At 46.5% G+C, this 21309-nt stretch overlaps 1 protein-coding gene across 2 annotated transcripts in view; it reads right to left on the bottom strand.

Moving 5' to 3' along the window:
* The window catches only part of WDFY4 (WDFY family member 4), a 248503-nt gene that overhangs the window by 210397 nt on the left and 16797 nt on the right, over positions 1-21309 (bottom strand). The window contains exons 2-6 of one of the 2 annotated variants that reach the window (XM_027530472.1): positions 15594-15844; positions 6106-6220; positions 5133-5245; positions 2971-3105; positions 238-427 (exon numbers count right to left, since the gene is read on the bottom strand). In XM_027530472.1, coding sequence (XP_027386273.1) covers positions 238-427; positions 2971-3105; positions 5133-5245; positions 6106-6220; positions 15594-15827 — 787 coding nt within the window. In that variant the 5' untranslated portion in view covers positions 15828-15844. Of the gene's footprint in view, positions 1-237; positions 428-2970; positions 3106-5132; positions 5246-6105; positions 6221-15593; positions 16350-21309 lie in introns of those variants that run through there. The other variant, XM_027530473.1, reaches the window with a different exon arrangement.

Here is a 21309-nt window from a genome sequence, read left to right as displayed (position 1 = left end):
AAGTTGCCCTTTCCCTCTCCCTTCCAACAGATCATCAAAATGAACAGTAAAAGCCCCGTCACGAGTGGGCCCAAGTAACATAGGGTCACCCACCAGGCATAATTGGACATCAGTGAAAACCCTGTTTGTTCATCTCTTTTTGGATCCCTGGAATCTATGCTGATGCTGCCAGGGCATCCCAGGGTCTTATTCTAGAAAGTGTGCCCACAGACCATCCCTGGTCTCCCAGTGTCATACCCTGCAGGTATTGGATGACGCCGACGTTCTGGGCCTTGGAGATAGTCTTCAGCACACAGAAGGTGGGCTCCTTCCAAAAGCAGCAGCTGTGCTCTCGAAGACATGTCGTGGCAATCATGAGAGACTGGAGTTCATTTCCTGAGAGAAGTCCCTCCAGACTCTGAGCCTCTCCGCAAATGTTGAGCAACATCTGAGGGGGAAAAATACAAAGTCTCTGGTTAGGAAGCCTCCTTCCTGTAATGAATTTGTTCCTTACTTTTCCTTGTGTCAGCAGGAGAGATAGAATTGTGGATGATCACCCTCTGCCTGAGACTGGTAAGGTCAACAGCCACCCATAAAAAGGTGGCAGGGCTAAAATGTGGACTCCTAACCCAGTACAAGCAGTGGTTATCCTTTCCACGTCAGAATAACACAAGAGTGTTTGACTCAGAGAGGTGTCTTATTACACAGACATGCAGAAAACGCCACCTGTGATTAAAATACAGAATTAACGGTGCTATTTAAAAAGAGAGCTGTGTTCCTGGATCCCTGGCTGGCACTCAACCTCTACTTCTCCGTAAGATTACGAGCGCTATCCTGTAACCTCCTAGCTGGACTTCTTGCCCCCATCCATCCCATGTTCCTATGGTTACCTCCTGAAAACCTACTGTGCTCGGGCATGGAAACCAAACGCTCTAACATGGCTCAGGGTTCCGCATGGCCCAGCCCTGCCTCTTCCCTCATGTTACCCTGTGCACTCTCCTTTTGGCTCTTGGTGGTCTTGTGGGGACCCTCCTCCACTTTGGCGAATACAGAAAGCTCTTTCTGCCAAATCCTTGAGCCCCTTTTTGCACAGTGATGGTCTCAGCTGGATAGTCATGGAACTGGGGACAGCCCCCCTTTTCTGGTCTCCCCTGAAGATGGCCGGTGATTGTGGCCATGCGACCCTTCACCTGGCCAGCCGTTTCTTCTCCTCTCCTGTCTCCTCCCCCTTCACATCTCCATCCCAACCTTCAGCTCCCTGGTTCAATGCCATTTCCTCAGAATTGTCTCCATTTGTGCTCAACCATAAGTCAGGTCCCCTGGCTCTCATTTCCAAGCACATCTCAGTTTTCCATCAGAGCATTTAAAAAACTGGATGCTGCTCCTTTATCCATGCGATTGTTCTCCCCAGTTGGCTTCTCTATCTCTCTGTCATCTCTATGAGAGGGTGTGGGTCTAGTATAGAGATGCACCCAAGAGGAGCTCTGTACATTTTTGTGGAATGAAATAAGGAAACTCTGAAGAACCTTGAGGTGGTATCGCTGTGGCTCACATTCTGTCCATACATAGAGAGGGCCACTGAAGACAGGGCTGCATTAATTCCCTGCAGAGCGCGTGGAAACCACACAATAAAGACTTGTTAAGTACCCAGTACTGTGTCCTGACCACCACTTAAAATATGATTTATATGTGGGCAAATGAGGCCTACATTTCTAACAAGTGAAGCTTAGGGGACAGCCCTGCATAAGTGGAATCTGGCAGAACTCGTGAGATACCCGCAGGTAACGAGGATTCTGGCTTGAGCATTGGTCTAAGATGGGCGCAGGTGTGAACACGCATGTTCAGTGGCCAGCTGCACTGGCGGTTCCCAAACGGTCCTGTGTACCTGCTCCGTGTGATACCCTGGCCAAGGCGCAAAGAGAAGGAAGGCAGACAGTACCCCGCCTCCACTGGAGAGGCCAGGGGAGTTTTCTGGAGAACACAGCACTCCAGAAGCTGAGAAAGCAGAACTTGTCAGTAAAGGGGTAGGGGAGAGAGGTGAGAAGTTATGTGAAAAGTCTCTGCCAGTTAGAGAGGACAGGAAAGACGGGCAGTGACAGGAGCACACGGCACGTGACAGTGGCCTGAGACGGTCCGAGAGGAGAGATGGAGGTGACCCCACAGAGCGCTTAAATGCAGACTCCGAAGCCAGATCCCCAGGGTTCCAATCCCTGCCCCCACCCACCTCCTCTATGACCCTTACTGTTGTTGAGTCGCTAAGTTATTCCCACTGTTTTGTGACCCCACGGACCATAGCCCGCCAGGCTCCTCTGTCCATGGGATTTCCCGGGCAAGGATACTGGAGTAAACTTCCATTTCTTTCTACCGGGGATCTTCCTGACCCAGGGCTGAACCCATGTCTCCTGCTTGGCAGGTGGATTCTTTACCACTGAGCCACTTGGACTCTGGACTCGTGTTTACTCACCGTACTTTAGATCCCGCTGAATGAAGATGACAATACCATTCACATCCTGTGATGCAAGACAGGACTCAGGCAGGTGACGGGTGTAAGGTTAGGGCACAAGGCTGGTATATAGAAAGTTCTTATAGAGTTACACAAGGGGGGCTTAGCAAGTTTGTTCTCAGAGGTGCAGGGGCCAGAGACAGGAGGTTCCAGGTGTCCAGGAGGGTGGGCAGGACCCTAGAACACAGACTGGAGGACAAGAAGTTGGTGCAGCCAAGCAGAGGAGGAGGAGAAGCACACTGTTCTGGAAGAGAACAAGGGCAACACAGAGATACAAGGAGGCGGGGAGAAACTCTGTCTTCCAAATGCACGGGATTCCGCAGCCTTTGCAGAGCCTAGGGGTGAAGGGGTGAGCTGGGCCCTCCAGGAGAATAGGGGAGGCTCAGAGCTAGGGGTAGAGAGAGACCAGAGGAGGTTGGAGAAGCAGGTTGGAGGACCAAGAAGCAGCTTGGCCTAGGCCCAGGGAGTCCAGCCCTTCCCCTACTCACCTGCACAAACATCCTCTGAACTTGAACATCACTCTCTAAAAGCTCATCCGTTTCCAGAGGAAAAACAAAGAACAGGTAAAGGCACTGGAGGAGCAGGGCTGGGAGCCCAGATTCAGCAACTCTGCCCAGCGTCTCCTGCAAGGGAAGTTCAGACCTGACCCAGGGCTGCAGAGCACAGCTCCAGACCCAGACCAGAGAGGTCATCCAACTCGTTTCTTTCAGCCACGAACTTGGGGAAGTCACTTCCTCTCTCTGGGCGACACATTCTCAATTAGGAATGGAGACAATTTTAGGGCCAGAGGGACAGCTGTGAAGATTAAGTTTACATAAAGTGTGTATTATGTGCTAGGTAGATGTATCTTTTACACGATAGATGATAGGAAGGAAAGTGGGGGGGGGGGGCTGCTGCAGAGCAGAAATCAAGGGCATTCCTGGCAATCACACCACTGATTTTGACAGGTTTCCTCCTGATGAGGGAACTGGAAACTCAGTCAGGAAGAGGTGGCTGAGAACAAGTTCAAGCATCTGAATTAAGGACATGATCAGGGCCCTTTCCATCCCCTTGCTCAGATCCAAGACCTCAGCTTGACCCAAACAGCCCTATAGGTGAGGACCAATAACCCAGAGAGCCACACACCTCAGCAGCCCCAGGACTGCCAGACAGAGGACAAGGAGTCAGAACAGAGGGATCAGCCTGATGTGCAGCGTCCCAGGGCCTCTCTCCACGGGCTCTGCCTGCAGCCCCACTGTGTCACTGCACTGTAACCTCTGCATGTGTGTGCACATACATGAGTGTGAGAGAGCACGCGTGTGGCTAATATAAAGCACACAATATCCCACCCTATTGACTAAGCTGACAGACACGGTGGGTACGTTAGAAAAAAGAAAGGAAGAATGTACAGTCTGGGCCAGCACCAGGCTGCTGGTGCCTAAAGGTTTTCACTGCAGGTAATGTCTGCCACCTGTATCGGGCACATGCCCCTGCGTGGCCGCACTCAGGGTGTCTCTCCCTGTGCTCTGAACTGCACCATCTCCCCAGAAAGCCAACTGCTTACTCTCTTGCTGCTTTGGAGGCAGACTCCTCCCAGCAGAAAGCAAGGCTGTAGGTTAATTTTCACTGCCCACGCTGAAAACAGACCTTCCTCCGTGGGTGAAGAGCCCCTACCCTGTGCTCGAGGTCACTGTCCCTGATGTGGTCCAGGCGGTTCACAGAGAGGAAATGTCAGGCGGGTGGTCCTCCCGCTGGTGAGCAACTGTTTGCCGTGCTCCTCTCCCGCTTCCTGGTACCATCTCCAAATGCCCGTCAGATGCCCATGTTCACCACTAGACAGAGGGCAGCCACCACCCCAGCCTGGTTCCCTGCTGCTCCTAGGCTGGGCACCAGGACACTCACAGTGGGCACTCTCACTAGACAGAGGAGCCTCTGGACCTGCCCTGCACAGGACTTTGGGTCCTTTATGCTGATGGCCACAGCTTCTGGGGGCTGCTTCTGAGAGGCCACCCATCATCGACAGACCACTCGAGGTCCCCGCCTCATGGTGGGATGAACACAGCCAGGATGGGGCCTGGAGGGTAAGAAGGAATAGCGGTCGTTTTCATCTCTGGTGCGGCACAGGGCAGGTGCCTACAGGCCTGGCTCCTTTAGTCTGAGTTCAGCAGGAGGCAGTAAAGAGCAGTGGCTAAAGCATGGAGTCAGACAGGCTGCACGTCACAGGCAAACCTGATTGTCATCACCAGCGCAGCATCACTGCAATCTGATTCCTAGGGTCTTGGGAGGATTAACTGCACAATGCATGGCACGCACCCAGCCCCGCCCTGACACACAGGAAATGTAGTCTACACATCACCCATCACTGATCCTCACACTAACCCTAGAAGGGAAGCACTATTATCTCTAATTTTAAAATTAACAGCACAACAGAGATGCAAAGAAATCAAAGAATTTGTGCAAGGTGGCACACAAGGTGAAAAGGCAGGATGAGACCAGGCGGGATTTCAGACTCTGAAGACCATGTTCTTTATCCAAGGGGCGTCGAGGAGGAAAAGCTGTAGGTCAGTTTCGTGGAAAGAAAGCACCCTGGAGGAATTCTACTGCCCTGTGCTGGGACACTGGTGAGACGTGCCCAGCCAGGGAGGCGGGGCCAGTGGGGCCTGGAACTTACGGCATCCGTCCCCGTGAGCACATACACCGACTTCAGGAGTAGGTGACCTTCCTGAGGCACGTCCGCATCTCCCTTCCACTGCAGCAGCTTCCCGGCTGCCACCCGTGCTTGCTCTGGCAACAGTGTGGGGAGGAGAGAAAGTGTCACCAGCAGGCCTTGCAGTGGCCAGGTCACCCAGCTTGCCTCCACTTGGGCCCCTCTCTCCCTAAGGTATGCCTTAGCATCCTTACGGAACCTCCGCCTTTTGCACGCCCGACAGTGATGCCTGTATCTACACCAAACATTCCATACTCTGTCAGCATTAATCTCCTTGAAGGATAGCTTTTATCATGCCTTCATGCCTGTTCAACAGCCATCAATGGCTCCCTATTGCTAAATAATAAGAACAAGCTCCTCAGCAATTGGACTTGACACAATCCAGTGTCTTCTCCCCACTTCCTATGGCACACAGCCCCTTTTGTCGCAGGGAGTCCTCCATCTACACGATGCTCAAGCTATTCCTTCCCCCGGCATCTCCTTCTGCTCTCTGCCTCATAGCCCAGGCTCTGGGGGTCCAACTCCATGAAGGAAAGGATGTGAGTCAGGAGACCTATAGCAGGAAATTTGCTTGGCTTTGGTTTTGTGTGTGTGTGTGTGTGTGTGTGTGTGTCTGTGTGTGTGTGTGTGCGCATGTTGGGGGGAGCAGCGTCTGTGTGTGTATATATATCACACACATACATAGGGTAGGGTCAGTGGTGTGAGTGTGTGTCCCTCCCAAGAGCAGCAAATTTTCCCAAGTTCGCCTTCTCTTCCCTCTTCTGGCCTTTTCCTCTCTTCTCCAGGGTCCTCAGGGTCAGAACCTGGCCTGCTGTACATGTTCAAAGGCTCTGCTCTAACTCCCCTAGAAAGCAGAGGGGCTTCGCCAGAGGCCTGGGAGGGGCCCACAGAGCTGTTTTGCTCTGCATGAGGTCCTCCAGGACAGCTCTTCTCTTACCTGCAGGCTTTCCCACAAGTGCCTTCTGTATTTCTTGGGCAAACTGGTTGGAAACATCTTCAGCCAGCCTTTGAAGACTGGGAAAGCAGATGATCCCCACGGAGTGTTCCCAGGCCTGAAGTGCAACATGCAGGATTCACTCAGTGGTGTCAAAGCTCCAAAACTAGGCATCAGAATCACCACCCCGCCAGCCTAAGTCACTTTCTCAGGTTCTCGGAAAGCCGCCGAATCACCCACGCTCCAGCTCCCACTGTCTCCCTACACAAGTGAGATTCTGTGAATTCTTCAACTCATGCTGAGTTCCAAACACACCCAGCTTTGACTCTGGACGTCTCCCCTGAGCTCGCGCTCCTGAAACACCAAACACACTGTGCTGACTCCACTGCCTTCCCCCAAACCCAGTGTATCTCCTCTCAGGGAAATTCCAAGAGCAATTCTCTAGGTCCCTCCTGCCTCCCCTTCCTCACCATCAATTTCTGGCTCTCACTGATTCTCCTCTTACACTCTTGTCATGGCCCTACTGAGCACTCACCTGCTCTAGAGGGAAATTCCAAGAGCAATTCTCTAGGTCCCTCCTGCCTCCCCTTCCTCACCATCAATTTCTGGCTCTCACTGATTCTCCTCTTACACTCTTGTCATGGCCCTACTGAGCACTCACCTGCTCTAGAGGGAAATTCCAAGAGCAATTCTCCAGGTCCCTCCTGCCTCCCCTTCCTCACCATCAATTTCTGGGTCTCACTGATTCTCCTCTTACACTCTTGTCAAACCTCATGCAAATATTTTAGTGTGGTAGTGCAAGTATTTCTTTCAGATAAATTTTAAAAGATAGAATTGTAGATTTAAAAAAGCAGGATTTTCAATTGTTGTTGTTCAGTCGCTCAGTCATGTCCGACTCTTTTCGTGAGACCCCCATGGACCGCAACGCACCAGGCTTCCCTGTTGTTCACTATCTCCTGGAACTTGCTCAAACTCATGTCCATTGAGTCAGTGATACTATCCAATTAAAAGAGTGGTTTTTTTTTTTTTTACCATTTTTTTAGTGATATGGTACCTATTACTATTAATAACTACTAACTCACTCTCCAGAAAAAGTTTACCAGATTAGCCTCCAAGGGCTCCTTGGAAAAGGGCTGATTTCTCTCCACCCACACCAATATTGAGCACTGTGGTATTTTTTCATCTTAAATAAGAAAACTTACAGAAGAAAAAAATATCTCATTTCAGTTGCAATCTTTGGGTAACTAGAGTGGATGAACACTTTTAATGCCTTTTGAATTAGCCTATTATTCTATTGGGTTTTTCATTATTTTCTTATTTATTTTTAAAATCTTTTTATATACAAAAATCATTAACCTTTGGTCTATAACATTATCTCAGTTTTTCTGAATCTGTCACTTCATCTTTAAGTGTGGTATTGCTTGGTAAACTGGACAGAAATCTGAAATTCCCATGACATGAAATTTCTCAGTCCATCCCTTCACTTTCTGGATTTGGTTCCAAGCTTAGGAAATCCTTTTCCAGTCCAAGTTGTTGCCGTCATTGTTTTTAGTCTCCCGTTTCTTTTAATTTCCTTAAAATCCTCTCTTATCTGTCCCTTTCATCTCTATCCCATCTGGTCTTCTTTTTCCTCAGACTTTCCCTGATTATTGTTTAAAATACTATTTAATAGAAGTCTTACAATTCTGCTGGGGATGCCAGACTCGTCCCAGAATTTCCTCCAGTTTCCAGAGTAATCCTGTTCCTAGGTCTGCTTTGCATGTGAGCCCTTTCCCTTTGTTCTCCCGTGTCGTCCCGGGCTGAGTACAGAGCAGAGCGACTATCCTTGGCCCCGAACTTGAGTTCCTGGCAACTCCTGACCCCGGGTTCCCACCAGGGAGGTAAGCTGCTGTGCCCATTCCTGGCAGTGAGTGGCCACTGAAATGCAATTTGCTAGATTGTCATCCACTGCTCCCACTCCTTCCCAAAGGCCTGACCAATTTTTTTTTAAGCTGAGATCCTCCTTCTAGAAAGGGTGAGAAAGACATAACATTTCCAAAGGGAAATCATTCTCAGCGTGTTTCCTTGCAACATATACTATGTTTGTTTAAAAGTCAAAACCTTTAAAACTCTTCTTGATGTGAAAAGACACTATATACAAAACGAGGATGCAGACTACAGGTCGGGAGACAGTATTTGTAATGCATGTAACTGACAGAAGGCTGGTATTTAGACCCCTATAAATTAATTTTTTAAAAGGCTGATTTTTTAAAAACAGGCAAATGAAGCAACACACAACTTATTGAAAGATAAACAGAAAATTACTAATAATCAGGGAAACGCAAACTATAACTGCAAGAAGATATTTTATGCTTTTCTGGTTAGCGGAAAGGAAAAATCTGACAATACCAAATGTAGGGAAAGTGAGGAACCATGAACCCCCATACCCTATGCTGGAGAGTTACTTGAAAGAACCTCTTTGAAGAGGCATTTAACATGATTAAATAAAGCTAAGGGGGCACATGTCCAACCACCCAGCAATTCCAGTGCTAGAGAGAAGTCTCTAAGTGTATCCCTAAACATGCTGCGTGTGTGCACAGGTGACATGGACAAGAAATATTTATGCAATGTTATTTTTGATTGGGAAAAATTTAACGTTCATCAATAGGATAATGAATGATTTGTGACAAATTTATACAAGGATAGCACATAGAACTGAAAAAGAAAAAAGAAATAGAGCTGTATCAATACAGGTAAATCCCAGAAATAGAATGTTGTGGAAAAAGCAAATTGTGAAAGTATATTACAGTTTGAGTCTACAAAAACTTGTCAGACTATACATAAATTACATGATATTATTACTTATGGTTATAAAAATACACCCATATTATTGTATAATTTACATACAGTTTTATAGGTGTCTTAGAATGATACCATAATATAGTTTTACAACTTGCTGTCTCTTTGTATATTATTTCGCACAGGGCATGTTAATTCAGCAGGTTGGGAGTTACCATTGGGAGGGAGCGGAAGGGGAATAAGTTCTTGAATTTATATAAAGGTGGCTTTAGTTTATCTGAAATGCTTTATTTCTTTTATATGGGTGGTGCATGCATGCATGCTAAGTTGCTTCCATCATGTCTGACTCTTTGTGACCCTGTGGACTATAGCCCGTCAGGCTCCTCTGTCCGTGGGATTCTCCAGGCAAGAATACTGAAGTGGGTTGCCATGCCCTCCTTCAGGAGATTTTCCTGACCCAGGAATCAACCCTGCATCTTACTTCCTGTCTTGACAAGCAGATTCTTTACCACTAGCACCGCCTGGGAAGCCCATATGGGTGGTGAGCACCTGGCTATTTATTTTGATTTGAACAAAACTTTGTATCTGAATTAGTTAAAAAAATTTCAGCCCTATAAATGAACATAGTCACACCTTTCCTTTGTAAATAAAATAAAGTAAATAAACAGTATATCAGAACTTTGCTAAAACTACATACTATTTTACATCGTAGGCCTCCAACAAATATTTGATAAATGAACATATGACGATGGGACTCACATTTTGCAGAATAATGGCCAAATGTGTTGCTGGTTTTGTGCCGAATGCTGTGCCAAGCACTGACATGCATTGCTTTCACTAATCCACGTAACATACCTTTGGGATTGGTATTATTATTATTCCCACTTTACAGAAACTGAGGTAGAACCAGACGGTAACCTGAGATAACCAGTTAAGCAGCAGAGTAAAGAGTTGAATTATCTCACGCATACCGAGATAGCACGTGCGTGTCTAAGAAATCTATGGCTACCACCTGGAAACCAGCTATCACCTGGAAAAGTTAATCTCTGGAGAGAAAAGTCAGTCCTCCTGGCTGGGAATTTCAGTGGTAACATTATTTCCTTCCCCAGGACTAAGAACTCTATGATATCTTCCTAACAAATGTCTGTGCCTCCTCCCAGCGCTGGCAAACCCCCGAAAGGCTGATTTGCAGGCAGTTGACTCAGAGGCATCGAGACTGTCTTTGAGCAGTGGGACTCCAGGAGGCACTCCACAATAAAGCTAATTGGGCCACTGTGACTTGAGCAGTGATTGTACACTCAGCCAGATTCTCCCAAGGCTCACACTCCTTCCGGGAACCATGATGGCTACTTCTGGAGGCCCATGAACTCTTTCAGGCCGCTGGGGTGCTATCTGATGCACAGAGGCAATCATTTACTGAATGGTACCATGGAGACCCCAAAGAGTTAAGGCAGCTTTCAAAAGGAACTAATTTTTCCCCCAAATTGGGATTTGCATGCTGGGAGAATATTGCTCAATATTTTAAAAAATTTTTATTTACTTACATTCTCTAAGCTGCACCATCACGTCCTGTGGCTGTCCCCTCAAGTGGAAAAAAGAACAAGAAAATGATGCTCTGGTCTCCAGAGCATAAGGAATGACAGATGCTCTAGAGGAAATGAGAGAAAACCTCGGCTTTGAAAGACAGAGAACCTGGTTAGTTTTCAAGTGTGACTGCCGCATTGCTATTTCTTCATTGCTGCAGAGTTTGATGACTTGGCCTTTAAGTAAACTCAAAACATTTCAGATACTTTCCATGAGTTTCCCCTGCTAATTCTCTCCTTTGTAAGCAGAAAAAAGTGATGCATCAAAAGTTTATTAACATAACAAAAATATTGTTCCCCTGAGAAGGGAATAAACCATGTTGTAGGCCCCACTCTGAAGTGGATTAGAGCCAGAGATGAACAAGAAGGAGTATTTATCCTCACCATCCCCTCTGGATGTCACACTTGGAAATAACTCTTGGTCATCCTTGTTATTACATTTAATGTCACTTCTCTCTCTTCCATAGTCAGTTGAGTCCATGCTGGGTTTATATAAGAATAATTGACCACATCCAACAGTATAAACCCTGTACCACTGGCTGGGCAGTTAGCCTAAGAGTACCTTTTCACACACAGACACACACACACAGACACAAATACAACTGACTTAGTTTTAATTCCAATCCCCCAGCACTAGGAAATAAATGGATTCCTGCTTGTGTTACCCACTGTTCTGATTATCTATTGCTGTATAACAAACAAGCCCAAATTGAGTGGCTTAAAATAACAGCAATCGTTTATTTTTCTCATGGACCTGCAATTCAGGCAGAGCTCAGCAGGAACAGCTTTTCTCTGCTTCGCTCGGCTGGGGTGGCGAACAAGGGCTAAGAGATCCAAGATAGCACACTCACGTGGCTGGCAAATTGTGCTGGCTGTCAGTAGCAGGGCAGCTGCAATGCCAGGAGCTTTGGTTCTCTCCACACGGGCTTTTACTCAGGGCTGCCTGGGCTTCCTCACAACATGGCAGCAGGAGTCTAAGAGCAAGTATTCCAAGTGACAGGGAGAAGCTACAATTCTCTTGAGACCTGAGCCCGGAAATGTCATTTTTGCCCTATTCAATTAGTCAAGCCATCACAAACCCATCCAGGTTCCAGGGGAGGGGACACAGATGTCATCTCTTGAAAGGAGCAGTGTGAACCTATTATCAGTATCCCTAATCTACCAAATGCACAGAGCTGCCTTTTTCCCCATGTCATCCCACCCATGAGATTGTCTGTCCCAGACAGGGAGGAATTTTACACTAATTGCCAAGGATTCCCCATCGTCTAGCTGCCTGCTTTCTCTCAAAGTACATATTCTAAGGACAATCTTCAACAACTACACCTGTAACTCTAGTTTCTCTGTCTATTATTACCCAATATCTATATGCAGAGAGAGGATGCAGGTGGTTCCCTTTTCCCTAAAGCAGTCAACTGAAGGCCAACAGGACCTGCCCGTACTTGTGAGAGGAAGGCCTTTTCTTGCTCTAAGAGCTTATGATAGGAAGGTTTCAGGATGACCAAAGCCCAAGGCTCTCGGCGGGGAAAGAACAATGGTCCATTGAATCCTTCCTGCCAGCACCACCCTGCACCCTGGGGAGTCATTGGCTCTGTGCTGCTTCCTGCGTGATCCAATTAAACCACCTCCTTGTCTGCAAGGTTCTGGGGTCGACTCCCTAAACACACAGGTGCAAGGAGTGGCAGTCTTTCTGAACTCAAGGAGACATAGGAAAGTCTTGACTGGCCACTTGCCATGGGAGATGGCTTTTTAAGTCCTGATACTCCTAAGAGGCTTCTTTGCAAACAAACTCAAAGAACTCTGTTTTATGGATATACAATTCGGAAGAGAGTTTTTACAAGCTTGATTTCTTACATTGTAATCCAATGGCCATCCTCGGGCTTCATCTACAGCTCAGATGTTATCTGCACTACAACCCCTCCCCCACAAAAAAAAAAAAAAAAAAAAAAAAACCAGCTTCCCACCTTCCCCATGTTCCTTTCTGCTACCAATTCTTAATTAAGAAGCTTGAGAGCTATTGTTCTGGCAGGATTTTATTGGTCAGAGCTTAATAGGAACAACAGGTTTGTAAACATATGGGCCTTAAAAGAATATAGATTTTAAGTAAATGATAAAAAAAAAAAAAGAAAGAAAGAAAAAGCTGATGATAGTCTGCCTCTACAGGGCTCATCAGAGGTGCGCTCCAGAGATCCGAAACACAGCAGATTCTGTCAGCGCTTTTGGAGATCGTGGTAACTAACGGGATTTCAAGCTGCGCATGTGCAGTCAGTTTCCGGGAGACAGGCGGGAAGGGAATGGGCACCATGTCTATTCTCCATGTGCTGTGGACTCTACAATCCTCATCTGATCTCACCCTCACAGTATCCCAGCAAAGTGGCATTGATTCCTCTTTACAGATGAGGAAACGGAGGCCCAGTAAAATGTAGTAGCTTGCTCAAGGACGCTCAGCGAATAAGCAATGGAGCTGGGTCTGGAGCCCTACTGTTTGACTCAAAATCTCATGTATTCAACAATAGGGCCATCGTTCTTCCTGTAATTAGGAAAGGGTTTGGGAAACATGAACCAATATTGATGTTAGGTTATAATAGGAACCACTTGCTATCCGTGAGGTCAATGTGTATATAGGGTCAGATAACATAAATCAGTGATGTGGCTTGGGTGTATTAGAGAGTGAGGGACTAGGGTGAACTAAGAGACCAAGACCATCTTCTGTTTAAAGAGGTGCCCCTGACCATCTCCATCCAATTATCACTATTGGAGCTACAAATATTTTCAAGAGGAATTTGAAACCTGTCTCACATGAAAACTTTCCACTTTGAAGAAATGGCACCAATTCATTTTTGAATGAATTCAATTTTGAGAGTCCCTTGGACTGCAAGGAGATAAAACCAGTCAATCCTAAAGGAAATCAGTCCTGAATATTCATTGGAAGGACTGAAGCTGAAGCTGAAACTACAAGACTTTGGCCACCTGAAGTGAAGAACTGACTCATTGGAAAAGACCCCGATGCTGGGAAAGATTGAAGGCGGGAGGAGAAGGGGACAACAGAGGATGAAATGGCTGGATGGCATCACCAACTCAATGGACATGAGTTTGGGTAAACTCCGGGAGTTGGTGATGGACAGGGAGGCCTGGCGTGCTGCAGTCCATGGGGTTGCAAAGAGTTGGACATGACTGAGCAACTGAACTGAATTCATTTTTAATTCCTAGAAGCCAAACAAACACATTTTAGGTCCTACTCAGTATCCTCTGTTCTCGACAGTTGCAGGTAAAACCTCTATCGGTCTTCCTTACTTTCATAGCACCAGGCCCAAAAGAGACTACAGGAGCTCAATAAATAGCTACTCTGTCCATGGAATTCTCCAAGCAAGAATATTAGAGTGGATAGACATTCCCTTCTCCAGGGGGTCTTCCCAACTCAGGGATCAAACCTGGGTCTCGAATTGCAGGCAGATTCTTTACCATCTGGGCTACTGCTGCTGCTGCTGCTGCTAAGTCGCTTCAGTCGTGTCCAACTCTGTGTGACCCCATAGACGGCAGCCCACCAGGCTCCCCTGTCCCTGGGATTCTCCAGGCAAGAACACTGGAGTGGGTTGCCATTTCCTTCTCCAATGCATGAAAGTGAAGTCGCTCAGTCGTGTCCGACTCTTAATGACCCCATGGACTGCAGCCTTCCAGGCTCCTCCATCCTTGGGATTTTCCAGGCAACAGTACTGGAGTGGGGCGCCATTGCCTTCTCCGTGGGCTACTAGGGAAGCCCAAATATTTGTACAACAAAAGAATGAATTCTCAAATCAACAATCTGGAGAGAGGCAAAGAGGTGTCAAGCCCCAGCTCTCAGGTGCAGAATCCTTTCATCAGGGCTAGGGCTGCTCAGAGGGGTGGGAAAGATACAGCGCTATGGCTGAACCCAGACACTTTCCCAGGGACTTGGTGGGCGAGAGGCAGCGATTCTCACATTCCTCTTATAAGGCAAAGGTGATCTGAGAACTGGGTAAACGGCCTCCCAGAAGTTGGGGTCATCAAAGCAGGAAGGGCTGGGAGTGAGAAACCTAAGTGGCCCTCTTGGTCTAGTTGCTCTTTTCCAGTATGTTCCCTATGTGCCAGTTATCCAGGCTGCGAAATGGGATATAGGGAGCATACTAGTCCAACACATGAAGAAAATTATGAATTCATAGACAATAAGTTCCTTGGCAAATTTTACAGAAAGGCATGCCTAAGTATTCAGTGCATCCTATAAATATGATCCCAAGAAAATTCTGAGTCATCTTTGGAAATCATTAAGTATTTCTGGTTAATAGGTTAGATGAAACACATTAGCAAAGGGATTTCCCAATAAAAATCTGCCAAAGCCTCCACCTGGATATCCAAGTTTATTTTCAAATGTGAAAGTATCTCATATTCTCCATACTTTGAATGTAAGTGTATGGATTTTGCAATAATATCCCAAAATCAATGGTCAAGCAAAAACTAAGTCTTCATAAAAAAAGATGCTTTTCTAACTCTACAATTAGACTTTAACACACTCAACTCCAAGGCAGACCTCACTGGCAGGAACTTCATTCCAAGACAATAAAGGAAATTCCTTGTACCCAAACTGTTCTCAGCTGCCACCAGCCAGAGTGCCAGCCCAGTGGGCAGGCTGGGCTTCTCCTGTGTGTCTACGGCCAAGGAAGGGAATACTGCTCTGCTGCTCCCCACTGATCACATCTCAGTCTGCGTTACTGATGCAACTTATGTTCTGACTCTCCCAGGCCCTGGTGTTGGAGTCACCAGCCACGCCGCCACTCACATGTCAGGACACAGATTCCTTTCCTAGCTTCCAAAGGAGCAGGTTTCTCCTCTGGCCCCTAAGCTGGGATTGAACAATATCATTGTTGAACAATGTCCTTTTTTATCTAAAGAGACAATAATACTCAAGAGCCAACTGTCCATCCTTTCCAAGTCCATCCTCACCCTGGAGATAAGCCTTGTTGCTATCTTTATTAAATAGCACAACACTCTCCTCTAAGCAACCAATCGGAGACCACTCGTGATGATATTAAAACCACCAACTCCAGCTTCCAATCAGCCCAGAAGGGTCTCCAGAGTGCTGTTTCATCTTTTTACAGTTTCAAAAATGAGAATACCAACCTTTAGGAACAGTGGGAGAAGATTCAACAGGCTCTTCTGTTGTTCAGCCGGGCTCCTGGAAGCCAACTGCTGGTATTCCAGAAACTTCCTTTCCAGCATCTCCCAGAGGGCAGTGGGGCCGGGGGTCTGCCCTCCTGGTGGGAAATCAGGTTGCACAGCATCAGGCTGGCCTTTGTTTTTGGAACCTGGATCCTCAGCTCTGTCTTCAGCCTCTGAGACATCTTTCGCCTCCATGCCTCAGCAAAGCAAATCTGAATTCAGAACAAAAAAGAAAACTGAATAGTCCCATCACAACACTTTCTGATGAAGCTGATTGTGGAACGAAATATCATCCTCATTTAGCCCAGTTCCTCTAAGAATCTGAAACTGACTGAAATAAGGAACACTTCTGAAGAAAGAGATTCCAACTTAAATGTGACTCATATTGACAATCTAACATTTGCCAGGCACCATCCTGGGCTCTTTACAGACTCCCTCACAAGAGACATGGGTACTCTTATCTTCTCTATTTAAGTAAGGAAACTGACAACCCAAAAGGCACCCAGGCAACAAGACGTCCAGCTGAAATGTGAACCTTTAATACCAAACCTGGTTTTTTAATTATCTGACACTGCTCTTTAAGAATGCTGAGTAAATAGAAAAAACATGTAAATGTCTCTCAATATTTGTAGAGGCGTGCAATTCCATATCTTCTATTTTAACTCCATCACATGAGACCAAAAGGGTGCAAGTTCTTCATTCTCAGCATTATTAGCTCCACACTCAATATTTTTAGAGAACTTTGCCCTCAAAATGACTCTTGAAATCCCCTAGTCAACTTAAAAGAACCAAAACCGATGTTTACAAGCTGGGAGGCCCGGGTCAGCAGGCCTGAGGACAGGAATATATGCCATGTGTGCGTGCTCAGTCGTGTTTGACTCTCTGCATGCCCATGGGCTGTAGCCCTCCAGGCTCTTCTGTCCATGGGATTTTCCAGGCAAGAATACTGGCATGGGTTGCCATGTCCTCCTCCAAGGGATCTTCCCCACCAAGGAATTGAACCCATGTCTCTTGTGTCTCCTGCATTGGCAGGCAGATTCTGTACCACTAGGGCCACCTGGGAAGCCCATGAGTGAGTGAGTGAGTGATTGAAGTCGCTCAATCGTGTCCGACTCTTTGTGACCCCGTGGACTGTAGCCCACCAGGCTCCTCCACCCATGGGATTCTCTAGGCAAGAATACTGGAGTGGGTTGCCATTCCTTCTCCATGGGAAGCCCATAAAACTAGCCAAAGGCTTATTTACCACACAGGCAGCCTTGAGAAAGTACTGCTATCTGTGCCTGTGACTTTTCAATTGCTGTACTCTGTTGCTGAGGCAGGACAGGCTCATAGCACAATAGAAGTTTGTTTGTTGTTTGTTTGTAGGACACTCCGAGCAGAGACCAGAGTGTCAGGGTTCCCTGCAAGAAGCCATCCCTAACCACGATGCCACCATGAGGGGCACAGAGGTGCCCATCCTGGAACCCAGCCCCCGACTGACAGCCACCAGTCAAGCGGTGGCAACCAGACAGATGGACACAGAGGTGGGTCCACAGTGTTTTGCTCTGGGCTAAGAAGCTGAGGAGGTACATCATGCTTTATTCTGAGCCTGAACACAGAATCCTTGCAGGCTAGAATTCCCGCTAACTAAAGATCACATGGCCAAATGAGCCAGCCTGTTTTGAAATGTTCTCACCTTTTAGGTACAAAACTCCTTGAGCCCCTGCTCTTCTTCTATCAAACATACTCTCACACTTCATTTGCAGAAGTCATTTTCTATACAAAAGTCATGTACATTCAGCATCAAAAATTGGGAAGGAAAACAATATCAGGAAGAATATCAAGGAGGCCTACATCCAAAAAGCTGACCATTGATAGTCAAGCTTTTCTTACAAATATATTGTTTAATAATATCATTGAAACACACTTTTTGTTTGTACTTTTGCTTTCACTGGTTGGTTGGCCAGGACCTCACTGGGGTTTATTTATTTCCACGTGGGGCTTGACTCTCAGCTGCAGAGCTTCCCAGGTGGCTAAGTGGTACAGAACCCACCTGCCAAGCAGGAGACACGGGAGATGAGGGTTCAGTCACTGGGTCAGGAAGATCCCCTGGAGGAGGAAATGGCAACCCACTCCAGTAATCTCACCTGGGAAATCCCATGGACAGAGGAACATGGCGGCTCTAGTCCGTGGGGTCGCAAAGAGATGGGCAGGACTGAGTTAGCAAGCACTCAGCACCTCAGGGCAGGTGGCAGTTGCCTCACATTTCTCAGTCTCAACACCATCTCCTTCCTGACCAGGACCAGGTTCCTCTCTGGTGTTGATCATTTATTCACTTTTCCCTAGACTCTTCATCCTCCATTCCCGTCTACCCCACCCCACCCAGCCCACCTGCTTGATAGCATGGGTCCTTATAAAACATGGCATGATTTCTGAAGGCATCATTTTAATTTCCCCAAATGACTTTTGGCATCTTTTCTCAACTTACTTTCTTACTCAACATTATGACTTCAGACCCAAGCATGTGGCTCTGTGTTTGTCAACCTCGTTTCCTCTAACTGTTGCTCCATGTTAACTGGGCATCATGTGCCTGTTTGATTTGTTCACTCCACAGTGGATGGCTCGATTGCCTGAGACTTCCTGCACTGCCCTCCATCCTGTCCTGGACATTCCCACCAGGCTCCCCTCACGGGGCCGCATGTGACTGGCTCTGGGTACAAACACCTAGGCAGGAGTGCTGAGTCAAGAATGTATGATGTCTCTTGATTCAACCAAGTACGGTCGACTAAGATGCCTCCAGAAAGCTGGTGCCGAGCCACACTCCCCCACCTCCAAAGGGTCCTCTGCCATCTCCTCCACACCCCTGCTTGACATCACCCTGCTTCCTAATATTTGCCGATCAGATTGAAGTAAAGCGATCCCTCATTTTAATCTGCATCTCTCTCACCAATGAGTCTGAGCGTCTCTTTATATGACTCAGTCTTTGGATTTCCTCTTCTGAAAAATGACCATTCAAAACCTTTGCTTAATTGTCTTTGCCTATCTTTTTCTTGTTGCTTTGAGAGAGTATATTCTAAAAATAGATCCCGTGTTGCCTTTAAAAATAGCTAATATCTTCTCTCAATCCATTGCCTCATAAATTAGTTCATGACTTTTTTATGTCACAAAAAAGTACCATGACTACTTCCTATGTTGTTAAAAATCCCCTACATCTTCATTTTTAATGGTGTGTAGTGCCTGTAGAACCATGCTGATCCTTCATTAAACTAATCCCCTACATGTAGGCATGTAAGTCATTTCTAACTATTCACTGCTGTAAGCAGCACGGTGACAATAACACTGATGTCTAAGCCTTTCCATCTGTTCATGATTAGACAACAGTTTGCAGTACATTCCTAAAAGGGAATAGCTGGATTTAAAGATAGGTAAAATTTGTAGGCTCTTGACACATATTTGCAAACAGCTTTTCCCCAAGCACCTCATCAATGTACAGTCTTCCTACCAAGCATGTGCTGGATTTGACACTTCCTTAGTTACCGTTTGTTTTTTTTTTTTTTCAATTCTCGCTGATTTAGTTTAAAAGCTGATTAAATGGCATCCACAGGCACATGAGAAGAGGCTCACCATCGCTAATCAGCATGGAAATAAATCAAATCCGCAATAAACTATCACCTCACACCTGTCGGAATGGCTATCATCAGAGTGAACACAAATAACTAATGTTGACAAGGTTTAGAGACAAGCAGACCCTTGTAGACTGTTAGCAGAAAAGTAAATTGGTGTAACCACTGTGGAAAACCGTATGGAGGTTTCCCAGAACTCTGAAAATAGAACTACCTTTTAACCCAGAAATTCCACTGCTGAGTATATATCAAAAAACAAAGCGATAATTTGAAAAGATAGATGCAACCCAATGTTCATAGCACTATCATTTACAATTGCCAAGATACGGGAGCAATCTAAGTATGTATCAACAGATCCGTGGATAAAGGAGATGTGGTACATCTGCACAACAGAATCCTTCTCAGCCATAAAAAAGAATGAACATTTGGCATATACATCAGCAGGGACGAACTTGGAAGGCATGACACTAAGTGAAGAAAGTCATACAGAGAAAGACAAATCCTGTATGGTATCACTTACATGCAGAATCTAAAAACGAAAATGAACTCGTGAATGTAACAACAACAGAAAGAAATAGACTCACAGACATAGAGAAAAGCTAGTGGCTACCAGGAGGGAGAGGAAGAAAGGAAGACACTACTGTGATGGGAGAAAAGAAGTATAAACTATTGGGTATAAAATGAGCTGTAAAGACGGGGCTTCCCTGGCAGAGCCAGTGGTAAAGACCCCGCCTGCCAATGCAGGAGACATGAGAAACATGGGTTCGATCCCTGGGTCGGGAAGATCCCCTGCAGGAGGGCATGGCAACCCACTCCAGTATTCTTGCCTGGAGAATCCCATGGACAGAGGAGCCTGGAGGGCTACAGTCCATGGGGTCACAAAGAGTCGGACATAACTGAAGTGACTTAGCAGCAGCGGCAAGCTGTAAAGATAGGTTGCACAACATGGGGAATATAACCAGTATTTTATAACAGGAAAAATGGAGCATAACCTTTAAAAACTGTGAATCACTGTCTATCTCTGTCGTATCTCACTATGTATTTTGTTAGATGTGTTCTTGTCTGCCTGCTATTCAGTGTCCTTCCAGGCTCCTTGTGGTGGTTTTCTGGTGTCAGAGAGATGCCACATGTTCTCATTTCAAAAGTTCCCTGTAGGGGAATCCCAACTGTTCCCCTGGCATTAATTATGCCCAAGAGCCACATATCCACTAAACGTTAGCTTTGTGAAAGAAGACCGTTGCACCTTCATCAGCTGCTGCTGCTGAGGCGCTTCAGTTGTGCCCGACTCTGTGCGACCCCATAGACGGCAGCCCACCAAGCTCCTCTGTCCCTGGGATTCTCAAGGCAAGAACACTGGAGTGGGCTGCCATTTCCTTCTCCAAAGCATGCATGCATGCTAAATCGCTTCAGTCATGTCTGACTCTGTGCAACCCCATGGACAGCAGCCCATCAGGCTCCTCTGTCCCTGGGATTCTCCAGGCAAGAACACCGGAATGGGCTGCCATTTCCTTCTCCAGCCTTCATCAGGGGTTGGCATGAAGTAGAAGCTCAATAAAATGTTACTATATACACAAACAAATGAATGAATGGACCTACATGCTGACGGCAGCCAGATCTCTCTCCATAGCCCAGACCTCTCTTCTAATAAGTCCTTTTTCTACTTGGATCCCCCAGACTCTGAAAGCCATTACATCTCAATCAAACAGACATTCTTATCATCAACAAAACCAGCCTAAGTCCAGCACAGACATCCCAGGACACAGGACGGAGGCTACAGTCGATCTAGGCTTGGCTGTATCACATAAAAGTCATCTTGGGGTTACATCTGCAGGTGCTACTAAATAATTCATTCAGTAAAATGTATCAGAGGCCCTGCTAACCCACCACGTTCCTAGGATAAGCAGGTGAGAAGAAACAGTGAGTTTCAAGCTGTGAAAATGTGATCCTGGGGAACAAAGCTGGACACCCAGGGGGAATATCAGAGCCCCTCAGGTATCCTCTGAAGTTAAGAAGCCACATTTACTAAAATGTTCCCTTGAAAAGACTGAGATTTTCAAAAAAACAAGCATTGCTAA

This window comes from Bos indicus x Bos taurus, chromosome 28 (assembly GCF_003369695.1).
Source record: "Bos indicus x Bos taurus breed Angus x Brahman F1 hybrid chromosome 28, Bos_hybrid_MaternalHap_v2.0, whole genome shotgun sequence".
Classification (NCBI taxonomy): domain Eukaryota; kingdom Metazoa; phylum Chordata; class Mammalia; order Artiodactyla; family Bovidae; genus Bos; species Bos indicus x Bos taurus.
This window is presented reverse-complemented; position numbering and strand designations above follow the sequence as displayed.